The sequence below is a fragment of the Papio anubis genome, chromosome 12 (genome assembly GCF_008728515.1).
Source record: "Papio anubis isolate 15944 chromosome 12, Panubis1.0, whole genome shotgun sequence".
Taxonomy (NCBI): Eukaryota; Metazoa; Chordata; class Mammalia; order Primates; family Cercopithecidae; genus Papio; species Papio anubis.
This window is the reverse complement of record NC_044987.1, coordinates 21,101,474-21,119,034: the sequence shown is the minus strand read 5'-3', so window position 1 is coordinate 21,119,034 and position 17,561 is coordinate 21,101,474. Positions and strand designations below refer to the sequence as shown.

Below are 17,561 nucleotides of genomic sequence, written 5' to 3'. Positions count from 1 at the left end.
GTCACTCTGCCTAGAGGCTGACCTGGGCCTCCATGGGTTTGGAAGCAGCAGCATACTTAAAGCAGTGCCTCTCACAGTAGGCAAGCCTCCAAAGTGTCGGGAACCTTCCTTCCTTCTAATCAGTGCCTGGTACGTAGGAGTTGCCCAGCAAATTCGCGTTGAATGAACCTGAGTGAGCCAGTGAGCCAGCAAGCAAGAATGAACAGTCAAATGCAGCCGCCTCTGGGGTTGCCAGTGACATCATGAGTAACGACCTCCTTCTGCCCCATGGCTTTGTGTTGTTTTGTCTTGTTTTGCCTGGCTGCTGGGGATGATAGTAAGGGTCTTAGTTTTCATAATTTTTCAAGAGCTTTTTTTTAAAGTGCATCTTGTGTTTTAAATTTCCTTACAAATTTTAGGACACCTTGCTTAAAGATGGTAATGGGATGAGAGAGCTGCTTGTGCTCACAGGCAGGCCAGCCAGCTGGCACGGGCCGGGGTATGGAACAGTGGCTGTAGCGTGTGGAGATGCACATGCATCCAGGCCCTCCCAGTGGCTCCGATGGGTAAACATGCTTGCACGGTATTTGCCTTCCGCACAGCACACACATGCTGTAGACTCAGAGCAGGGGTTGGGGGTAAGTCAGCTTGGCAGAAGCCTAGAGATTCCAGCAACCCCTGCTTAAGGGAGCCACCATCTGAGATCTGTTGTTTAACATCAAAGGCAATTCTCCAGACTCAGAAAAATTAAAGCCACATTACATACATAGTGACATGTTTTTTTCTGTTTTTGTTTCTGAATTCTCCATGCACAGTCTAAATCATATGGACCTAGAGTTTGCAACATTAATTATCTGAGACACTGTATTTATGTTACAGTTTATGCAATGTAAAAATAAATCCTGGCTGATGGTTTCTCGACAGATTCCAAGTCTGGTTCCAGGCCAACCTTCCAGGTGTTCTCCCTGCACTCACAGGCATTCTGGTGAGCAAACCCTCATTTTCACCCTCTGTGACAGACACTCTCAGCAGCGTGAATGGGGCTGTTTAAACACAGTTTACAATCCAGAACAACTATTGTCTCTCGGTTGAGTAATCATTTATTCACAGCTGGAATTTACACAATTGTCAGTTATTGAAACAGCTACAGTAGGGACAGGTGGAGGTGGCATATGGATGGCGCTGGTTACAGGGGAGGAAAAGCTGGATATGGGTGGCATCTTAAGTGAAGGTGGATAGAGTTCATCAGTCTCCATCAGTCCCCTGCTGACAATAAGTTCGATGTGCAACGCTGTTCCCAAATGGAAGTCATCCTGTCAGGAAGACTAGTTATAGCAATTTGAGCTGATAAGGCAGTGAATAGTGTCGGGGGCAGGGCTTCTCCTTGGAGAGTGTGTTGCAACTGAAGCCTGTCCCTATTGAACCTTAGAAGTTTCAGGGGCCCTTAGAGAGCATAACCACACCCCAGCATGCCACAGCTGTGGAAATGAGCCTCTAAGAAGGGAAGGGATTTGCCCAGGTCCTCCCAGCTGGTTGATGGAGGAGCTGGGATTAAGCCTTAGGCCAAGACCCTTTTGGGTCTACCCCTCTATGTGCCTCCATCCTGTTGCCAGTGTGACCCCAGGGATGCCCCTGTGTGACATGAAGCTATCTGGTTGGTTCGTGGGCCTTTCGGTGAGTGGGGAATTCACCAAGAGATCATGCGGCATCCTTTGCCTGCTCTCTGAGGCTCTGCCTTCTTTCGATTCTCATTTAGAAGACAGATCCCAAGGTAAGCAGCTCCTCAGCTCTGTGCCAGTGCATTGCCATCATGGGAAACCTCAGTGCTGAGCCTGCCACCCGAAGACACATGGCGGCCTGTGAGGAATTTGGGGATGGCTGCTTGAGCCTCCTGGTATGTTAGCTTTTCTATTCATAATTGGTCTTTATCCTCTTCGGGGGCATTAGCTGCTGCTTAGTTATCTGGCTTTTCCAGAAATTCTGTTTCTGTGAGTGCTGGATGGCACCAGTGGCTTCTCCCTTCTGTAACCTCGGATTTTATGCGCTGCTGGCCTTAAAGAGCCCCCCAGATCAAGTCTCATTCGCCCTGGGGAGATTTGAAGGATTTTCTTTGTTAATTTTTAAAAATTATTTATTTATTTATTTATTTATTTATTTATTTATTTATTATTTAACTTTTAAGTTCAGGAGTACATGTGCAGGTTTCTTATATAAGTAAACTTGTGTCATGGGAGTTTGTTGTACAGATTATTTCGTTACCCAGGTATTAAGCCTAGTACCAATTATTTATTTTTCCTCATCCTCTCCCCCTTCCTCCCACCCTCCACCTTCTGGCAGGCCCCAGTGTGTATTGTTCCCCTATGTGTGTCCACGTGTTCTCATCTTTTAGCTCCCACTTACAGGGAAGAACATGTAGTACTTAGTTTTCTGTTCCTGCATTAATTTGCAAGGGATAATAGCCTCTAGCTCCACCCATGTTCCTGCTAAGGACATAATCTCATTCTTTTTTATGACTTAATGGTATTCCATGGTGTATATGTACCACATTTTCTTTATCCAGTCTATCATTGATGGGCATTGAGGTTGATTCCATGTCTTTGCTATTGTAAATAGTGCTGCAGTGAACATATATGTGCATGTGTCTTTATAATAAAAATATTTCTATTCCTTTGGGTATATACCCATTAATGGGATTGCTGGGTCAAATGGTATCTCTGTTTTAGGTCTTTGAGGAATAGCCACACTGTCTTCCACAATGGTTGAACTACTTGATGCTCCCACCAACAGTGTATAAGTGTACCTTTTTCTCTGCAGCCTTGCCAGCATCTGTTATTTTTTGACTTTTTAATAATTGCCATTCTGACTGGTGTGAGATGGTATCTTATGGTTTTGATTTGCATTTCACTAATGATATCAGTGATACTGAACTTTTTTTCATGTGCTTGTTGGCCATCTGTATGTCTTCTTTTGAAAAGTATCTCTTCATGTCCTTTGCCCACTTTTTAGTGGGGTAGTTTATTTTTCTCTTGTACATTTGTTTAAATTCTTTATAGATGCTGGATATTAGACCCTTGTCAGATGCATAGTTTGCAAAAACTTTCTCCCATTCTATAGGTTGTCTGTTCACTCTGTTGATAATTTCATTTGCGGTGCAGAAGCTCTTTAATTAGATCCCATTTGTCAGTTTTTGCTTTGGTTGAGATTGCTTTTGGTGTCTTTGTCATGAAATCTTTGCTCGTTCCTGTGTGTAGAATGGTATTACCTAGGTTATCTTCCAGGGTTTTTATAGTTTTGGATTTTATATTTAAGTCTTTATTCCATCTTGAGTTAATGTTTGTATATTGCATAAGGAAGGGGTCCAGTTTCAATCTTCTGCATATGACTAGCCAGTTATCCCAGCATCATTTATTAAATAGGGAATCCTTTCCCCATTGCTTGTTTTTATCAGGTTTATTGAAGATCAGATAGTTTTAGGTATGCGGTTTTATTTCTGGGTTCTTTATTCTGTTCCATTGGTCTATGTGTCTCTTTTTATACCAGTACCATGCTGTTTTGGTTACTGTCGCCCTGTAAGTATAGTTTGAAGTCGGGTAACGTGATGCCTCCAGCTTTGTTCTTTTTGCCTAGGATTGCCTTGGCTATTCAGGCTTCTTTTTGGTTCCATATGAATTTTAAAATAGTTTTTTCTAGTTCTGTGAAGAATGTCAATGGTAATTTAATAGGAATTGCATTGAATCTATATATTACTTTAGGCAGTATGGCCATTTTAACAATATTGATTCTTCCTGTCCATGAGCACAGAATGTTTTTCATTTGTTTGTGTCATCTCTGATTTCTTTGAGCTGTGTTTTGTAGTTCTTCTTGTGGAGATCTTTCACTTCCCTGGTTAGCTTTATTCCTAGGTATTTTCTTTTGGTGGCAATTATAAATGGGATTGTATTTCTGATTTGGCTCTTGGTTTGACTGTTGTTGGTGTATAAGAATGCTAGTGACTTTTGTATGTTGATTTTATATCCTGAGACATTGCTGAAGTTGTTAATTAGCTTCAGGAGCTTTTGGGCCAAGACTGTGGTTTTTTCTAGATACAGGATCATGCTGTCTATAAACAGAGGTAGTTTGACTTTTTTTCTTCCTATATAGATGCCCTTTATTTTCTCTCTTGCCTGATTGCCATGGCCAGGACTTCTAATGCTATGTTGAATAGGAGTGGTGGGAGAGGGCATCCTTGTCTTGTGCTGGTTTTCATGGGGAGTGCTTCCTGCTTTTGCCCGTACGTATGATGTTGGCCATGGGTCTGTCATAGATGGCTCTTATTACTTTGAAGTATGTTCCTTTAGTACCTAGTTTATTGAGAGTTTTTAACATGAAGAGGTGTTGAATTTTATCAAAAGCCTCTTCTGCATCTATTGAGATAATCACATGGTTTTTGTTCTTAGTTCTGTTTATGTGATGAATCACATTTACCTATTTGCATGTGTTGAACCAACCTTGCATCCCAGAGATAAAGCCTACTTCACTGTGATGGATAAGCTTTTTGATGTGCTGCTAGATTTGGTTTGCCAGTATTTTGTTGAGGATTTTTGCATCAGTGTTAATCAAGAATATTGGCCTGAAGTTTTCTCTTTTTTGTTGTGTCTCTGCCAGGTTTTTGAATCAGGACGATGCTGGTCTCATAGAATGAGTTAGGAAGGAGTCCCTCTTCCTTGATATTTTGGAATAGTTTTAGCAGGAATAGTCCCACTTCTTCTTTGTACATCTGGTAGAATTCAGCTGTGAATCCAGCTGATCCTGGGCTTTTGTTAGTTGATAGGCTATTTATTACTGACTCAATTTCAGAGCTCATTATTGGTTTGTTCAGGGATTCAATTTTTTCCTGGTTCAGCCTTTGGATGGTGTATGTGTCCAGAAATTTATTCATTTCTTCTCAATTTTCTGGTTTATGGGCAGAGAGGTGTTCATAGTATTCTCTGATGGTTGTTTGTATTTCTGTGGGGTCAGTGGTGATATCCCCCTTGTTTCTGATTGTGTCTATTTGCATTTTCTGTCTTTCCATTTTTTTTAGTCTAACTAGTGGTCTACCTATTTTATTAATTTTTTCAAGAAACCAGCTTTAGAATTTATTGATCTTTGGAATGGGTTTTTGTGTCTCAGTCTCCTTCAGTTCAGCTCTGATTTTGGTTATTTCTTGTCTTCTGCTAGCTTTGGGATTTGTTCGCTCTTAGTTCTCTAGTTGTTTTAGTTGTCATGGTAGGTTGTTAACATGAGATATTTCTAACTTTTTAATTAGGAATATCTGTTAGGGCATTTAGTGTTATAAATTTCCCTCTTAACACTATCTTACCTGTGTCCCAGAGATTCTGGTATGTTGTATCTTTGTTCACATTAGTTTCAAAGAACTTGTTGATTTCTGCCTTAATTGGTTTATTTGCCCAAAAGTCATTCTGGATCAAGTTATTCAATTTCCATGTTGTTACACAGTTTTGAGTTCATTTCTTAGTCTTAATTTCCAATTTGAGTGTCAAGGTTTCAGTTATTTTGCATTTGCTAAGGACTGTTTTACTTCCAAATATGATTGATTTTAGAGTATGCACTATGTGGCAATGAGAAAAATGTATTTTCTGTTGTTTTCATTTTGAGAAATCTGTGTATGTACATCAGGCCCATTTGATCCAGTGCTAAGTTCAGGTCCTGAATATCTTCATTGATTTTCTATGTCAATGATCTAATATTGCCAGTGGGGTGGTAAAGTCTCCTGCTATTATTGAGTGTCAGACTAAGTCTCTTTGAAGGTGTCTGAGAGCTTGCTTTATGAATCTGGATGTTTCTGTGTTTGGTGCATAAATATTTAGGATAGTTAGATCTTCTTGTTCAATTGAACCCTTTACCAATATGTGTAATGCCCTTCTTTGTCTTTTTTGGTCTTTGTTGGTTTAAAGCCTGTTTCATCTAAAACTAATAAGATTGCAACCCCTGCTTTTTTGTTTTCCATTTGCTTGGTAGATTTTTCTCCAACCTGTTATTTTGCCTATGTGTGTCATTGCTTGTGAGACGGGTCTCTTGAAGACAGCATACCAGTGGATCTTGGTTCTTTATCCAACTTGCCACGCTGTGTCTTGGGACATTTGGCCTATTTATATTCAAGGTTAGTATTTCTATGTGTAGATTTGATCCTGTCATCATGATGTTAGATGGTTATTTTGCTGACTTATTTATGTGGTTGCTTTATAGTGACACTGGTCTGTGTACTTCAATGTGTGTTTGTAGAAGCTGGTAATGGTCTTTCCTTTCCATATTTAGTGCTTTCTTCAGGAGGTCTTGCACTACAGGTCTGGTGGTAATGAATTTCCTCACCATTTGCTTATTTTTCCTTTACTTATGAAGTTTAATTTGGCTAGAAATGAAATTCTGGGTTGGAATTTATTTTCTATAAGAATGTTGAATATTGGCCTCCAGTCTCTTCTGGGTTGTAGAGTTTCTGCTGAGAAGTCTGCTGTTAGTCTGATGGGCTTTCCTTTGTAAGTGACCTGACCTTTCTCTCTAGTTGCCTTTAATATTTTTTCTTTCATTTTGACCTTGGATAATTTGATGATTCTGTGTCTTGGAGGTGATCTTCTTAATGACGTATCTTACTGGGGTTCTCTGCATTTCCCAAATTTGAGTGTTGGCCTCTCTATCTAGGTTGGGGAAGTTCTCATGGATGATATCCTGAAATATGTTTTCCAAATTGGTTCCATTCTTCTCATCTCTTTCAGGGACACCAATTAAATGTAGATTGGGGCTCTTTACATAATTCTGTATTTCTCAGAGGTTTTGTGCATGCCTTTTTATTATTTTTTTATCTATTCTTGTCTGACTGTCTTATTTCAGAAAGCCTGTCTTCAGGCTCTGAGATTCTTTCCTCTGATTGGTCTATTCTGCTATTAACACTTGTGATTGCATTATGAAATTCTAGTAGTATGGTTTTTCAGCTCTACCAGGTTGGTTATGTTCTTTTCTGTATTGACCATTTTGTCTGTCAGCTCCTTCATTGTTTTATTATGATTTTTGGCTTTCGTGATGTGGGTTTCAATGCACTCCTGTAGCTCAATGAACTTCATTCCTATTCATATTCTGAATTCTATTTGTGTCATTTCAGCCATGTCAGCCTGGTTTAGACCCTTTCTGGAGGGGTGTTGTGGTTGTTTGAAGGAAAGAAGGCATCTGGGTTTTTGAATTATCAGGTTTGTCATGTGGATTCTTTCTTTTCTTTGTTGATTTCTCTACTGTCAATCGTTGAGATTGCTGACCTTTGGATAAATTTGTTTCTTTTATCTTATTTGATGACCTTGAGGGTTTTATTGTGGTATAAGGTGGATTCAGCTGAGTGGCTTTATTTCTAGAAGATTTTAGGGGGTCAGTATTCAGCTCCCAGTTTCTGGACTGGATGCTCTAACTCTCAGGGACTTGTATTGGGCCCTGACTTTGTTTTCTGGCTCCTCTAGGTTAAGAATACACTGCAATGGGGGAGCCAAGGTGATCCCAAACCTCTGGTCACTACACTCCAATGGATGGTGTTAGCCCAAGAATTTCATAATGTGGTGATAATGGGACCTTAACTTGTTCACGCATGCCAACAGCAGCGGAAGACCTGTGGCAGGGTGCTAGCAGGTATCAGGGTGCCTGCCTCCTTGCAGGTGTTTGCCACAATGGCAGAGGCAACACAGCTGGGGGAGAGGGTCCCTGCTGATGACTGCGTGTGTGGTCATGCTGAAGATTGTGCCTTCTCTGTGCCTCGCAAGCAGAGGAGGTTGCTCCTAGAGGGACAAAGATCCGCTGTACTCTATGCCATGCTAGCACAAGGGCAAGTTGCTGGTAGCGGTGGGGCTGGCTGGCTCTATGCCCATCAATACTCCATCTACAGTGGTGGTCAGTGGGAAGAGGAGGGGCAGGACTGCACTCCCATGCTCTGGCAGGGCAAGGAAAGCAAAACCTGCCTGATCAGACACTCACCAGCAAAGTGATGTGGGGAGTTGCCTTGGGCCCAGGGGAAGCTGTGGTGTAGAGAGGGAGCATGTGGGCTGGTGCATGGTGATAGGGGTACCCTGCTGGTGCTCTCCACTGGTCAGGCATGGTCTGCCAGTGCAGAAGCTATGGTGTGGGCCCCCAGGGCCCCCGAGACTGCTCAGCAAGCAGGTGTGACCAGGCTGGGGCCCCAGGAGAGTCCAGCAGAGCAAGGGGTCCTCAAGTTGGACTGGCCCTGTTTGATGGGCAAGACCACCCTGCAGAGTTCAGGTCTGATGATTTCCCGAGGGCTAAAGTCTCCTATGGGACTTATTTGAGCCTAGGGAAATGGCTGTCCCTGGCCATGCTCCACTATAGATGCTTCCACACCCAACCCTCTGGGTTCCACATCAACTGGCTTGCCACCCCTACCACTTCTCTAAGCAGCTCTCCCTGACAACTCACTGAGTGTCTGTGGTGGTCAAGGGGATTTCTCCTGCCGGGGTTCCAGAGGACTATGATGAGATTAGGTTGCTCTTTGCCACTTCAATTCACCCATTCCTCAAGAGCCTTTGGGGGCCAAGAACAAGCCTTGGTACATAGGAGCCCCATGCAGGGTTCCCAGTTACTTCCCTCCGCCCCGTTTCTGCATCTTTCCTCCATCTACTCTCAGCGTCTTCCCTTTGAAGATCTGTTAGGAGCATGTCAGTCATTTCTCTTCCTCAGTGGGAGCTGTTCCACCTGGCTGCATCTAGTCGGCCATCTTGGCTGATCCTGATTTGAAGGATTTTTCTGATGGAGTTGAATGATCACCCGTCTCAGCAGCTCACTCTTCACTTTCAACCCAGGGCCAACCTGATCCATAGTCCCATGGCAGAGGCACCAGAGACTCCTTCCAAGTCTCCTGGACCAACACTAACTCATGGAACTGGTCTCTGATCCTCCAAAACCGTTTAGGTTCATGACGTTGGCAATTTATGAGTTGGCAATTAGGGAGTATGGGAACTCTGAGACACTAGTCCAAGGGAAAAGATGACCATAAAAAGCTGTAAGGCAGAAAGGTCATTGGTTACCTTGTTTTGTTTTCCAAGGCCAGATGTGAGGAGAATGTGGACCTGTTCAGAGAGGTTATCTACACACTCCTGGGACTCATGATGAACCTGTGTCTTCAGGCTCCCTTTGTCTCTGAGGTATGGCGTTCTTGTCTCCCTGTCTGGAAGCCTGGGACAACCTGTACACATTCTGTGGCATAAAACCATTCTCGTGTTCACGAAGAGACAGAAGCATGTACACTCACATGCTGGCCGTGGAATGGGAAAAGGCTGGAGGGATGCACTCTCCCTTTGCTCTGCTGAGGGGTGGATGCATCACTCAGTCATGTATTCACTCAGAAAACAGACTGGGTATCCAAGGTGTGCTGAGCAGAGTATGAGGTGCTGTGTTTACAAAGTCAAGTGAAAGGTGGTTCCTGCTATCAGGGTAATACCCTGAAGTTAGGGGAGACAGACATGGGGAGGAATAAGAGCAGTAAAAGATGGTGTTGTGAGGGAACCTGGGCACAGTGCCGTGGTGCTAAAAAGCAGAGGGTGCTCAGAAGAAGCTCCGCTGAGAATTCAGATTGTCAGAAAATTAAAATCTCCTGCTGGCCTCTCCCCATTGTTGTAGGTTTGGGCTGTGGAGGTGAGCAGAAGGTGCCTGTCTTTACTAAACAGCCAGGATGGAGGAATCCTGACAGTAAGTTTCTCCCAGGGAAATCCAGAAGCAACTTTCACTGTTCTTGTTTTGTTTTGTTTTGTTTTGTTACCAGTGTAATCTTTTTCAAGTTGCCACCTTTGAGAATCTGCTGAGTCTCTGAGATACGGTATGGATATACTATTCGAATAATGCACACAAGCACATAAACACCAAGTTTTGTCTGCAGTTTCAGGGATTTGGTGACCTCCTTGCCATGTCCGTCATCTGTGGATCCCCTAGAGTCCAGGAACCCAACTTAAGAATCCCCCTTCCATTTGGTCTGAAATTTAACCAGCTTAGAGGATATAATCGATCTGATTTGTCCTATTTCAAAATATCCTGTGCAAATTGGACAGATCAAGTGTCCAACTTATTTAGAATCCCTTTTTTCCATAGGAAAAAATAAAAAGCCAGGCCCGTATTTTAAGCCAGTGATCCTAGAGGTTGTTTGTGCATAATAGTTTTAGCCTCTTTTTAAAATATATGCTGAAATGGGTTTCTCAATTCTGTGTCTGACATTTGAATAAGAAAACTGAGAAAGCCCTATATGTCAGCACAGTGCATCAGGAAAAGAATATTAGTATGATTCAAGAGGCTGTTTGCCATCACCCTAGAAAGTGTTCTTCACTCACGTTAAGTGATCACCCCTGTTTTTCTCCCTGTCAGGGCAGGGCCCTAATGCCTAGAGAAGCAATCAGGGCCACATCTAGGGTGGATCTGGGAAACCAGCCTTTCAAGGGTTGCAGACTGAGGACTGGCTCCACAGTTTAAAAAAGGTTCTGAGTAGATCCAACATACCCTGTTTGGGGGTAGCACTCTCTAAACGTCCCCAAAGTCAATTCAGACAGGATAGGGTGAAGGTTTTGTGCGTGTGCATTTTCATGGATGGGGCATCATAGCTTTCATCAGATCCTCAAAAGAGGTCCCTGACCCCCAAAGTGGTAAGCACCACCGTTCTCAGATGGTCCAGACCTAAAGATAGGCCTACACTAATCCCTGAGTGTAGGGATTTAGGAGAGCTCTTGGGCTAGATTTCTCCAGCATTCTGTGTGTGCCACATTGGGTGCTTCCCAGCTTGCTGGGCAGCAGCTTCACCATGGGCATCTGGTCCTAGTCTAGCACAGTCTCCACTGTCCTGGGCCTGAAAGGGGATCTGTGGTGTCAACTGTAGCAAAATTCTAGGATCTTTAGGAAGCAGATTAGGGAAGCAAGATTGATAATACACAAGTTTATCTTTTCTCCTTCTGGAGTCCTCATTAAAATGAGATTAAAGCTATTGGGGGGAACAAAAAAAGTAGAGACCTACATTGACGGTGAACAGGCAATGGTTACCAATAGGTAAGTAATTTTAACAAGTTTCCTGAAGGTGGAGAGCAGCTGCTAGGGTGGTAATTAATGAGGCAGGGCTGAGGACACCTTCGTATAGAGTACAGACGGAGGAACACATAGCTGGTCAGTAGCAGATTTGCCTTATAATGAAAGGATCAAGATTTCAGAACTCCTGATACAACAGAGAGCAGAAGTACAGGCAGTGGAGCTGCGTTTGCTGGCAGGCATCTATCCTTCAGGCATAAAATCAGAACACTTTCATCTTTAAAGAACTGAAACTGGAGAAAACATTTTTCTTTCTGGTATATGAGAGTGCCACCTCTCTACCTTTCCATACTTCCCATAAACATAGCATACCCAAACATATTTTATTGCTTTTTTCGTACATGTGATTGGGCAGGTAAGAGTCAACCAGACATTGCAGGAAAGCCACACACATAAATAGGAAAACCAAGATAAACATAAAAATTGATCCAAAAGAAATAGAGATGAGGCCGGGCGCGGTGGCTCAAGCCTGTAATCCCAGCACTTTGGGAGGCCGAGACGGGCGGATCACAAGGTCAGGAGATCAAGACCATCCTGGCTAACACGGTGAAACCCCGTCTCTACTAAAAAATACAAAAAACTAGCCGGGCGAGGTGGCGGGCGCCTGCAGTCGCAGCTACTCGGGAGGCTGAGGCAGGAGAATGGCGTAAACCTGGAAGGCGGAGCTTGCAGTGAGCTGAGATCCGGCCACTGCACTCCAGCCTGGGTGACAGAGCGAGACTCCGTCTCAAAAAAAAAAAAAAAAAAAAAAAAGAAATAGAGATGATACAGGAAACAGAAGAAAAAAATAGTAACTATCATTTGTATCCTGAGAAAGATTAAAGATAGTTATATCCATAAAAGAGTAACAGCTTGCCATTTATTAAAAAAAAAAAAAAAAGAGAGAGAAGAGCTGGGAAATAAAGTAAATGAACTATCACAGAAACTAGAACAAAAGACAGAGGAAAAGATAAAGATAAATGGCACAGAAGACCAATCCAGGAAATCAAACATCCCCTAATAAAGGGCCTGCTGATATCAGAGCTCTGGGAGGAATCACAAGGGAGAACTTCCTTTCTCAGAGTTGAACTGGTTGATGCTGTGTGAAGCTGAAATAATGTGGGCCTCTGGGTGGCAAGGGGCTATGGCTGCAGCTCCATGACAGTTTTATTAAAAAGAACAGTGCTTGCTATTATTTGGCCATCCTATTTTTTATATTTTGCTTCCAATGTTAATGATTGATTTTCCCTCACCAAACTTCCTGTTAACTTTTAAAGGTTGTCAGCATTTCTGAAAAGGACATTTAATTATCCTCTTTCTGCTGTATTCAGAGAGCTGCTGGTGTTCTGAGCCGGACCCTTTCTTCCTCTCTGAAAATTGTTGAGGAGGCCTTGCAAGCAGGAGTGGTAAAGAAAATGATGAAATTCCTGAAGGTAAGATCACTTTATTGGTTACAACCCTGAAATGTACAGAAGTCTCCTATTTTATTCGGGGAACAGAATTAAGGCGGGTTTTGTTTGGTTAATGTGCTGCCATTTCTTCCTTGCTAGATTTTAAACTTCTTGGATAGGGATTTGCTTCTGCCTGTCTACCCAGACCATACTCTGAACATCAATAACAGATCGTTCAATAAATAAGAAAATTGTTCATTAGATACATCTGTAACACTTTGGGAGGCTGAGGCAGGCGGATCATGAGGTCAGGAGATCAAGACCATCCTGGCTAACATGGTGAAACCCCGTCTCTACTAAAAATACAAAAAAATTAGCCAGGCGTGGTGGGAGGAACCTGTGGTCCCAACTACTTGGGAGGCTGAGGCGGGAGAATGGCATGAACCCGGGAGGCAGAGCTTGCAGTGAGCTGGGATCGTGCCACTGCACGCTGGGCGACAGAGCAAGACTCCATCTCAAAAAAAAAAAAAAAAAAAAAAGACTGCTTACCCCTCAAGCCTGACTTTAAATATATATATGGCCTCTGTTCTTGATAAAAATGATCTGAGTGGGTTTCAGGCACATTGTTTTGCTCAGGTTTTGCTACTCATCTATGAGACATGTAGCCTGCAGAATTACCATGTGACCAAAGGATATTGGGATTTCCCTGTGAAATGAGTGCGGTGAATCTAAGCAAGCTGGTAGAGCAGCTATCTGGATTCACCTGCAAGGGTGAAGGAGATTATTATATTAGGTTGCCATCTCAGAATCCCACCTATGATGTGTGTGCCCATGAGGTCCACACACCCATGTTGGTGTGGTGACACATGGCTTTTATTCATAAAGCCTCAGGCTGAGTGGGGCAGGGAAGCATGCTCTGTGGGCTACTGCTGGGGCAGGGGTAACACCGAGGGGGCAGCACAGGGGGTCTTAAGTTCAGGCTGCCACTTGAACAATGACTGTCGTTCATTATGACTTTTGCAAACCCACCAAAAGCTCCTGATGGCATGCATACCTATGCATCATGCATGCATACATGCACACATGCCTTTTAAAGACCCCACATGGGAGATTGCAAGGGCGGTGTTTGACAGTTGTCGCCTCTTAAAATGATCTAGGTTCCTGAGGTTCCTCATGCAGCACTGTCAGCCTAACAGCCTTGGCCAGTCAGTCCTCATTCTCAAATGGGAAAACGATATGGGAGGGCCTTTTCCTCCCTTTTTGGTAGGTCTGCCATTCATCAGCATCATTCTCTTCTCAGCCACTTGCTCATAAAGCCTTCTGGAGGCAATTACTCAGGTGTACATGACAGGCCTACATTCCTGTCAGGGGTGTGGGCTGGGTTAGAGAGGATGCGGGTGACACTCTGTTCCAGCAGGGACCATGCCTGCTCACCGGGAAGCATATGCCGTTCTCCGTAGAATTCTCTTTTCAGAGTTTAGGAAGCCACTAGCACTATAATAACTGCTCGCTGTGGTTTGTGGCCAAGAGCAATCATAGCACTGATTATATTTTTCTGATTTCATTCTGAAATCTAGACAGGAGGCGAGACTGCATCACGTTATGCTGTAAAGATACTAGCTATCTGCACGAATAGTTACCACGAAGCTCGGGAAGAAGTAATAAGACTGGATAAAAGTAAGTGATGATTTCCTTAAGGGAGCCCTCATCCCAGAGGTTCATCCACCCTTGAAGCTGCAAAGGGAACTGTGGTCGAGGAGGAACTTAGCAGCAATGCTGTTAACCTCTCCCAGGCTTCAGCAATGTTTATGGAAGATGTTTCACGTCAGATCTGAAAGCATTTAATTAGCCTTTTGGTTGCACACAGGTAGGATACCCAGACTGGAGACCCAGCTGACAGACAGCTCAAAGATAACAGGGGCAAAGCTAGGAAACTCCCTCCTCTCAGCAAGTTCAGTTCTCTGCCTTCACAGAAGGAGGGGGGAAAACACCTTCAACATTTAGTGAACAAGGGAAATACCAGAGTCTGAGCCCAGCTTTAGTCCAGTAACTTAAACCGGCTGTAGTTATTCACAGCAGGCTTCCCAGGAGAGGCAGCCTGCTAATGTTCTTCTTACCAACTCCCTGGAGTGCGCAGAAGGTGAACTAAAGGCAGCTCCACCATGGAAGCTGGAGCCTTTCTCCTGGATCCTGTTTCATACCCTGCAGGTTTGGTTGCCAGCACATTGCCTCCCACCTGGGGGCTGTCAGATGGGACCTCTCACCCTGGTGCAGTGAGAGGTTAAGAACAGGGGCTTTCAGGAGGACAGACCTGTTTGACACATAGCATTCATTCATCTAACAACTGTGTTGTGCTGGACACTGTTCTGGGAAGCCAAGATACTTCAGAGATTCAGCAAGGAGTTGAGGAGGTTCATATGCATTCAGTGAATGTTTGCTGATGAGTGAGTGAACAAGTTCTGCTGCAGAGTTATTGGGGAAGCTCGGTGTCCACTGACACCTCCCTGTGCCCCTCATGTCCTGTTGCCAGCCTCCTATTTGGGGATTAAAAGGAGCTGTTGCTTGTTCTCTTCCTTCCCTGCAGAGTTGAGCATTATGATGAAGCTGCTCAGCTCAGAGGATGAGGTTCTGGTGGGCAACGCTGCCCTCTGCCTTGGTAACTGCATGGAGGTGCCCAACGTTGCGTCTTCCCTGCTAAAGACAGACCTCCTGCAGGTCTTGTTAAGGCTCGCAGGCAGTGACACACAGAAGACGGCCGTGCAGGTGAACGCAGGCATTGCTCTGGGGAAGCTGTGCACAGCTGAGCCCAGGTATGCTGTGGACACGGAGCCAGGCTGACCCAGCGTCGGTCCCATTGCAGAAAGCAGCTGAGCTGAGGCGCTGACTTTTGGCTGGGACTGCGTGCCTCATAGGATGCTGTGGGAAGCCCTCATGCTTTCTGTGCAGACCTAGGTTAAGCCCAATAGCTGCTTCTCTGAAGAAAGCCTTTCTAGAGGAAACGGGAGCTCTTGGGCTCCAACCAGAGAGGGAATCAGCTTGTCTGATGGGGACTTGCTGCTCACACTTGCTGCCGTTGCCTTCTCTCCATTCCATTTTCCGCTGTTCTGCATCCCTCTCCCTGTCTCTTTATCCTCCTTCTCCCCCACCCCACTCCACCTCCCCTTCTCTTCCCTCTTTTCTCTCTTCTCTACTTTTCCAGAAACAGACCCCCACTTCACGTTCTTTGTCTCAGCCTAAACAAATGGAGGAATGGCCAGCGAGGGTCACATGTTCACGCAGGAGGAAACAGTGGAGAAGCAGAGACGCAGAACAGCATGTCGAGGCCCCCAGTGAGCGAGGGCAAGAGATGTGGGCTGTAACTGTGCCCATGGCTTCTCTGTTAAGCTCAGACCTCCACTCTGCTCTGCTCCTGTTCTGATGTGCAGATGCACCTCGTTGCACGTGCTTCTGGGGGGTGTCCACCTGTGGCTGAGCGAAGGAGCCCTGGCACAGGGCAGGGGTAACCCCAGGAACTGAGTGAGAGAGGCTCCTTCCCTTACATCCACATGCCTTTAATTCCTCCTCTGTAGATTGAGGGGGTTGGCCTCGATAATATCTAAGGTCCTTTCAAGTTCTGTCTGGTTGTTCAAATGGAAGGAATAGTTAAAATCTTTCTTCTATAGAAAGCAAGCACATTAGCTAGGATGACTTCAAAGTGGCAACCTATGGGGGAGTTCTCGAGAGCAAGGTCCCGTCTGATCAGCCTGACACACCTGCCACCTGCAGCAAGTGTTTTCAGTGCTTTGTGGGCCTCCCTGAGGGTCTGTCTTACCCCTGTGATCTTTAGGGTACCCCAGTGCCACAGCCACTTCCTGTTTCCACCCAGCGATAGGACTGACGTTCTCAGCCAGCTTCCATCTGAGAGGGTGTTGGCTCTGGGCTCCAGAAGCCTGAACCGTGGCACTTAGGTCCTGGGTTGTTTGTTTTGATTGTGACAGGTTTGCTGCTCAACTGAGAAAGCTTCATGGCCTAGAAATTCTCAACTCTACAATGAAATACATCGGTGATTCTTGAGAGATACGGTGTCTGTGTGCATTTAGGGAACACACAAATGCACACTATGGGTTGTTCCTATGCTAATAAAGACCTTTGATATATCCACTTCAGAATCAAATATTCATTGTCAAGAGTGTTTGCATGTCGGGTTTTCATGGATAACAAGAGAGTGGGCCTTAGGCTGGCTGCTATGGTGGACTCTGTGTACTGGCTTACTCAACTTCCATTGTACCCTCCTTTGAATGTTCCTTCCTGTTCTGTAGAAGATAGAAACCATCTCACAAAAAGCCACATTGCCCAGACTCCCGTGTAGCAACAATTCAGATGGGAACTTGTGGCCAATCTAATGCCGCTTCCTACCCCTTTTGCTATTTTCTGCTGGCAATATGCTGGAAACATCAGATTTGTTGGTAGCAGGATTTCAGCATCCATTTTCCAGCTGTGGAGTGCTGAGAGAGAGTTGCATTGGCGTCATTGGTGGCCTGCAGCAGACTCCTGGCCTGCAGCCACTGCGTGTGCTCTTAAATTCAGTGGCGTGAGTGGTAGGTGGTGTCTCCCCTGTTAGGAAAGTTCTGCGTGAATCCTTCTGGCAATCATTCCTGGGGGTCCTTCCTGGCACCCTCCTCCAGCCCATCTGGTGGTGCTATAGGCATCCTGTTCCATGGGTTAGATTGTTCTCTGCTTAAGGTGCCAAAGCGCAGGCTTCTCTTTCTGCAGTGAACCCTGACTGATGCGAATGTGTTCATTTCCCTAACCCACCTTGTACTCTCACCCCATCCCCAGAGGCAATGCTCCCTTCCAGTTGCCCCCGGGTCGCTGTAAACCAGGGTCACCTGTGGACTGCAAGTCCCTAAGTGAGAAGTCCAATAAGTGGCACTACTCTCTGGCTCCTCCTTACAATCACATAATCATTTTAGAATAGGAGGCAGGTACAGTGAATGTCAGGAGTCCCAGACCAAAGTTCCAAAGACTTTTGGTCCTACCCTGCTACCTGCCAGCCGTGTGACTTTGGGCAAGTTGCTTAACCTCTCTGAGCTGTGGCTACTGCTTCTGGAAACACTAATACCTGCCCAACCTACCTCCTCCATT

General features: G+C 44.8%; 1 protein-coding gene across 21 annotated transcripts in view; it reads left to right on the top strand.

Annotated features, from left to right (window-relative positions):
- Positions 1–17,561, top strand: part of TTC12 (tetratricopeptide repeat domain 12) — a 79,653-nt gene that overhangs the window by 35,801 nt on the left and 26,291 nt on the right. For 8 of the 21 annotated variants that reach the window (XM_031652941.1, XM_031652937.1, XM_031652936.1 and 5 more), the window contains 8 exons: positions 904–964; positions 1,736–1,873; positions 9,051–9,149; positions 9,625–9,693; positions 12,378–12,479; positions 14,015–14,114; positions 15,022–15,247; positions 16,415–16,577. In XM_031652941.1, the coding sequence (XP_031508801.1) occupies positions 904–964; positions 1,736–1,873; positions 9,051–9,149; positions 9,625–9,693; positions 12,378–12,479; positions 14,015–14,114; positions 15,022–15,247; positions 16,415–16,490 (871 nt within the window). In that variant the 3' untranslated portion in view covers positions 16,491–16,577. The other 13 variants (XM_031652946.1, XM_031652949.1, XM_031652943.1 and 10 more) reach the window with 6 other exon arrangements.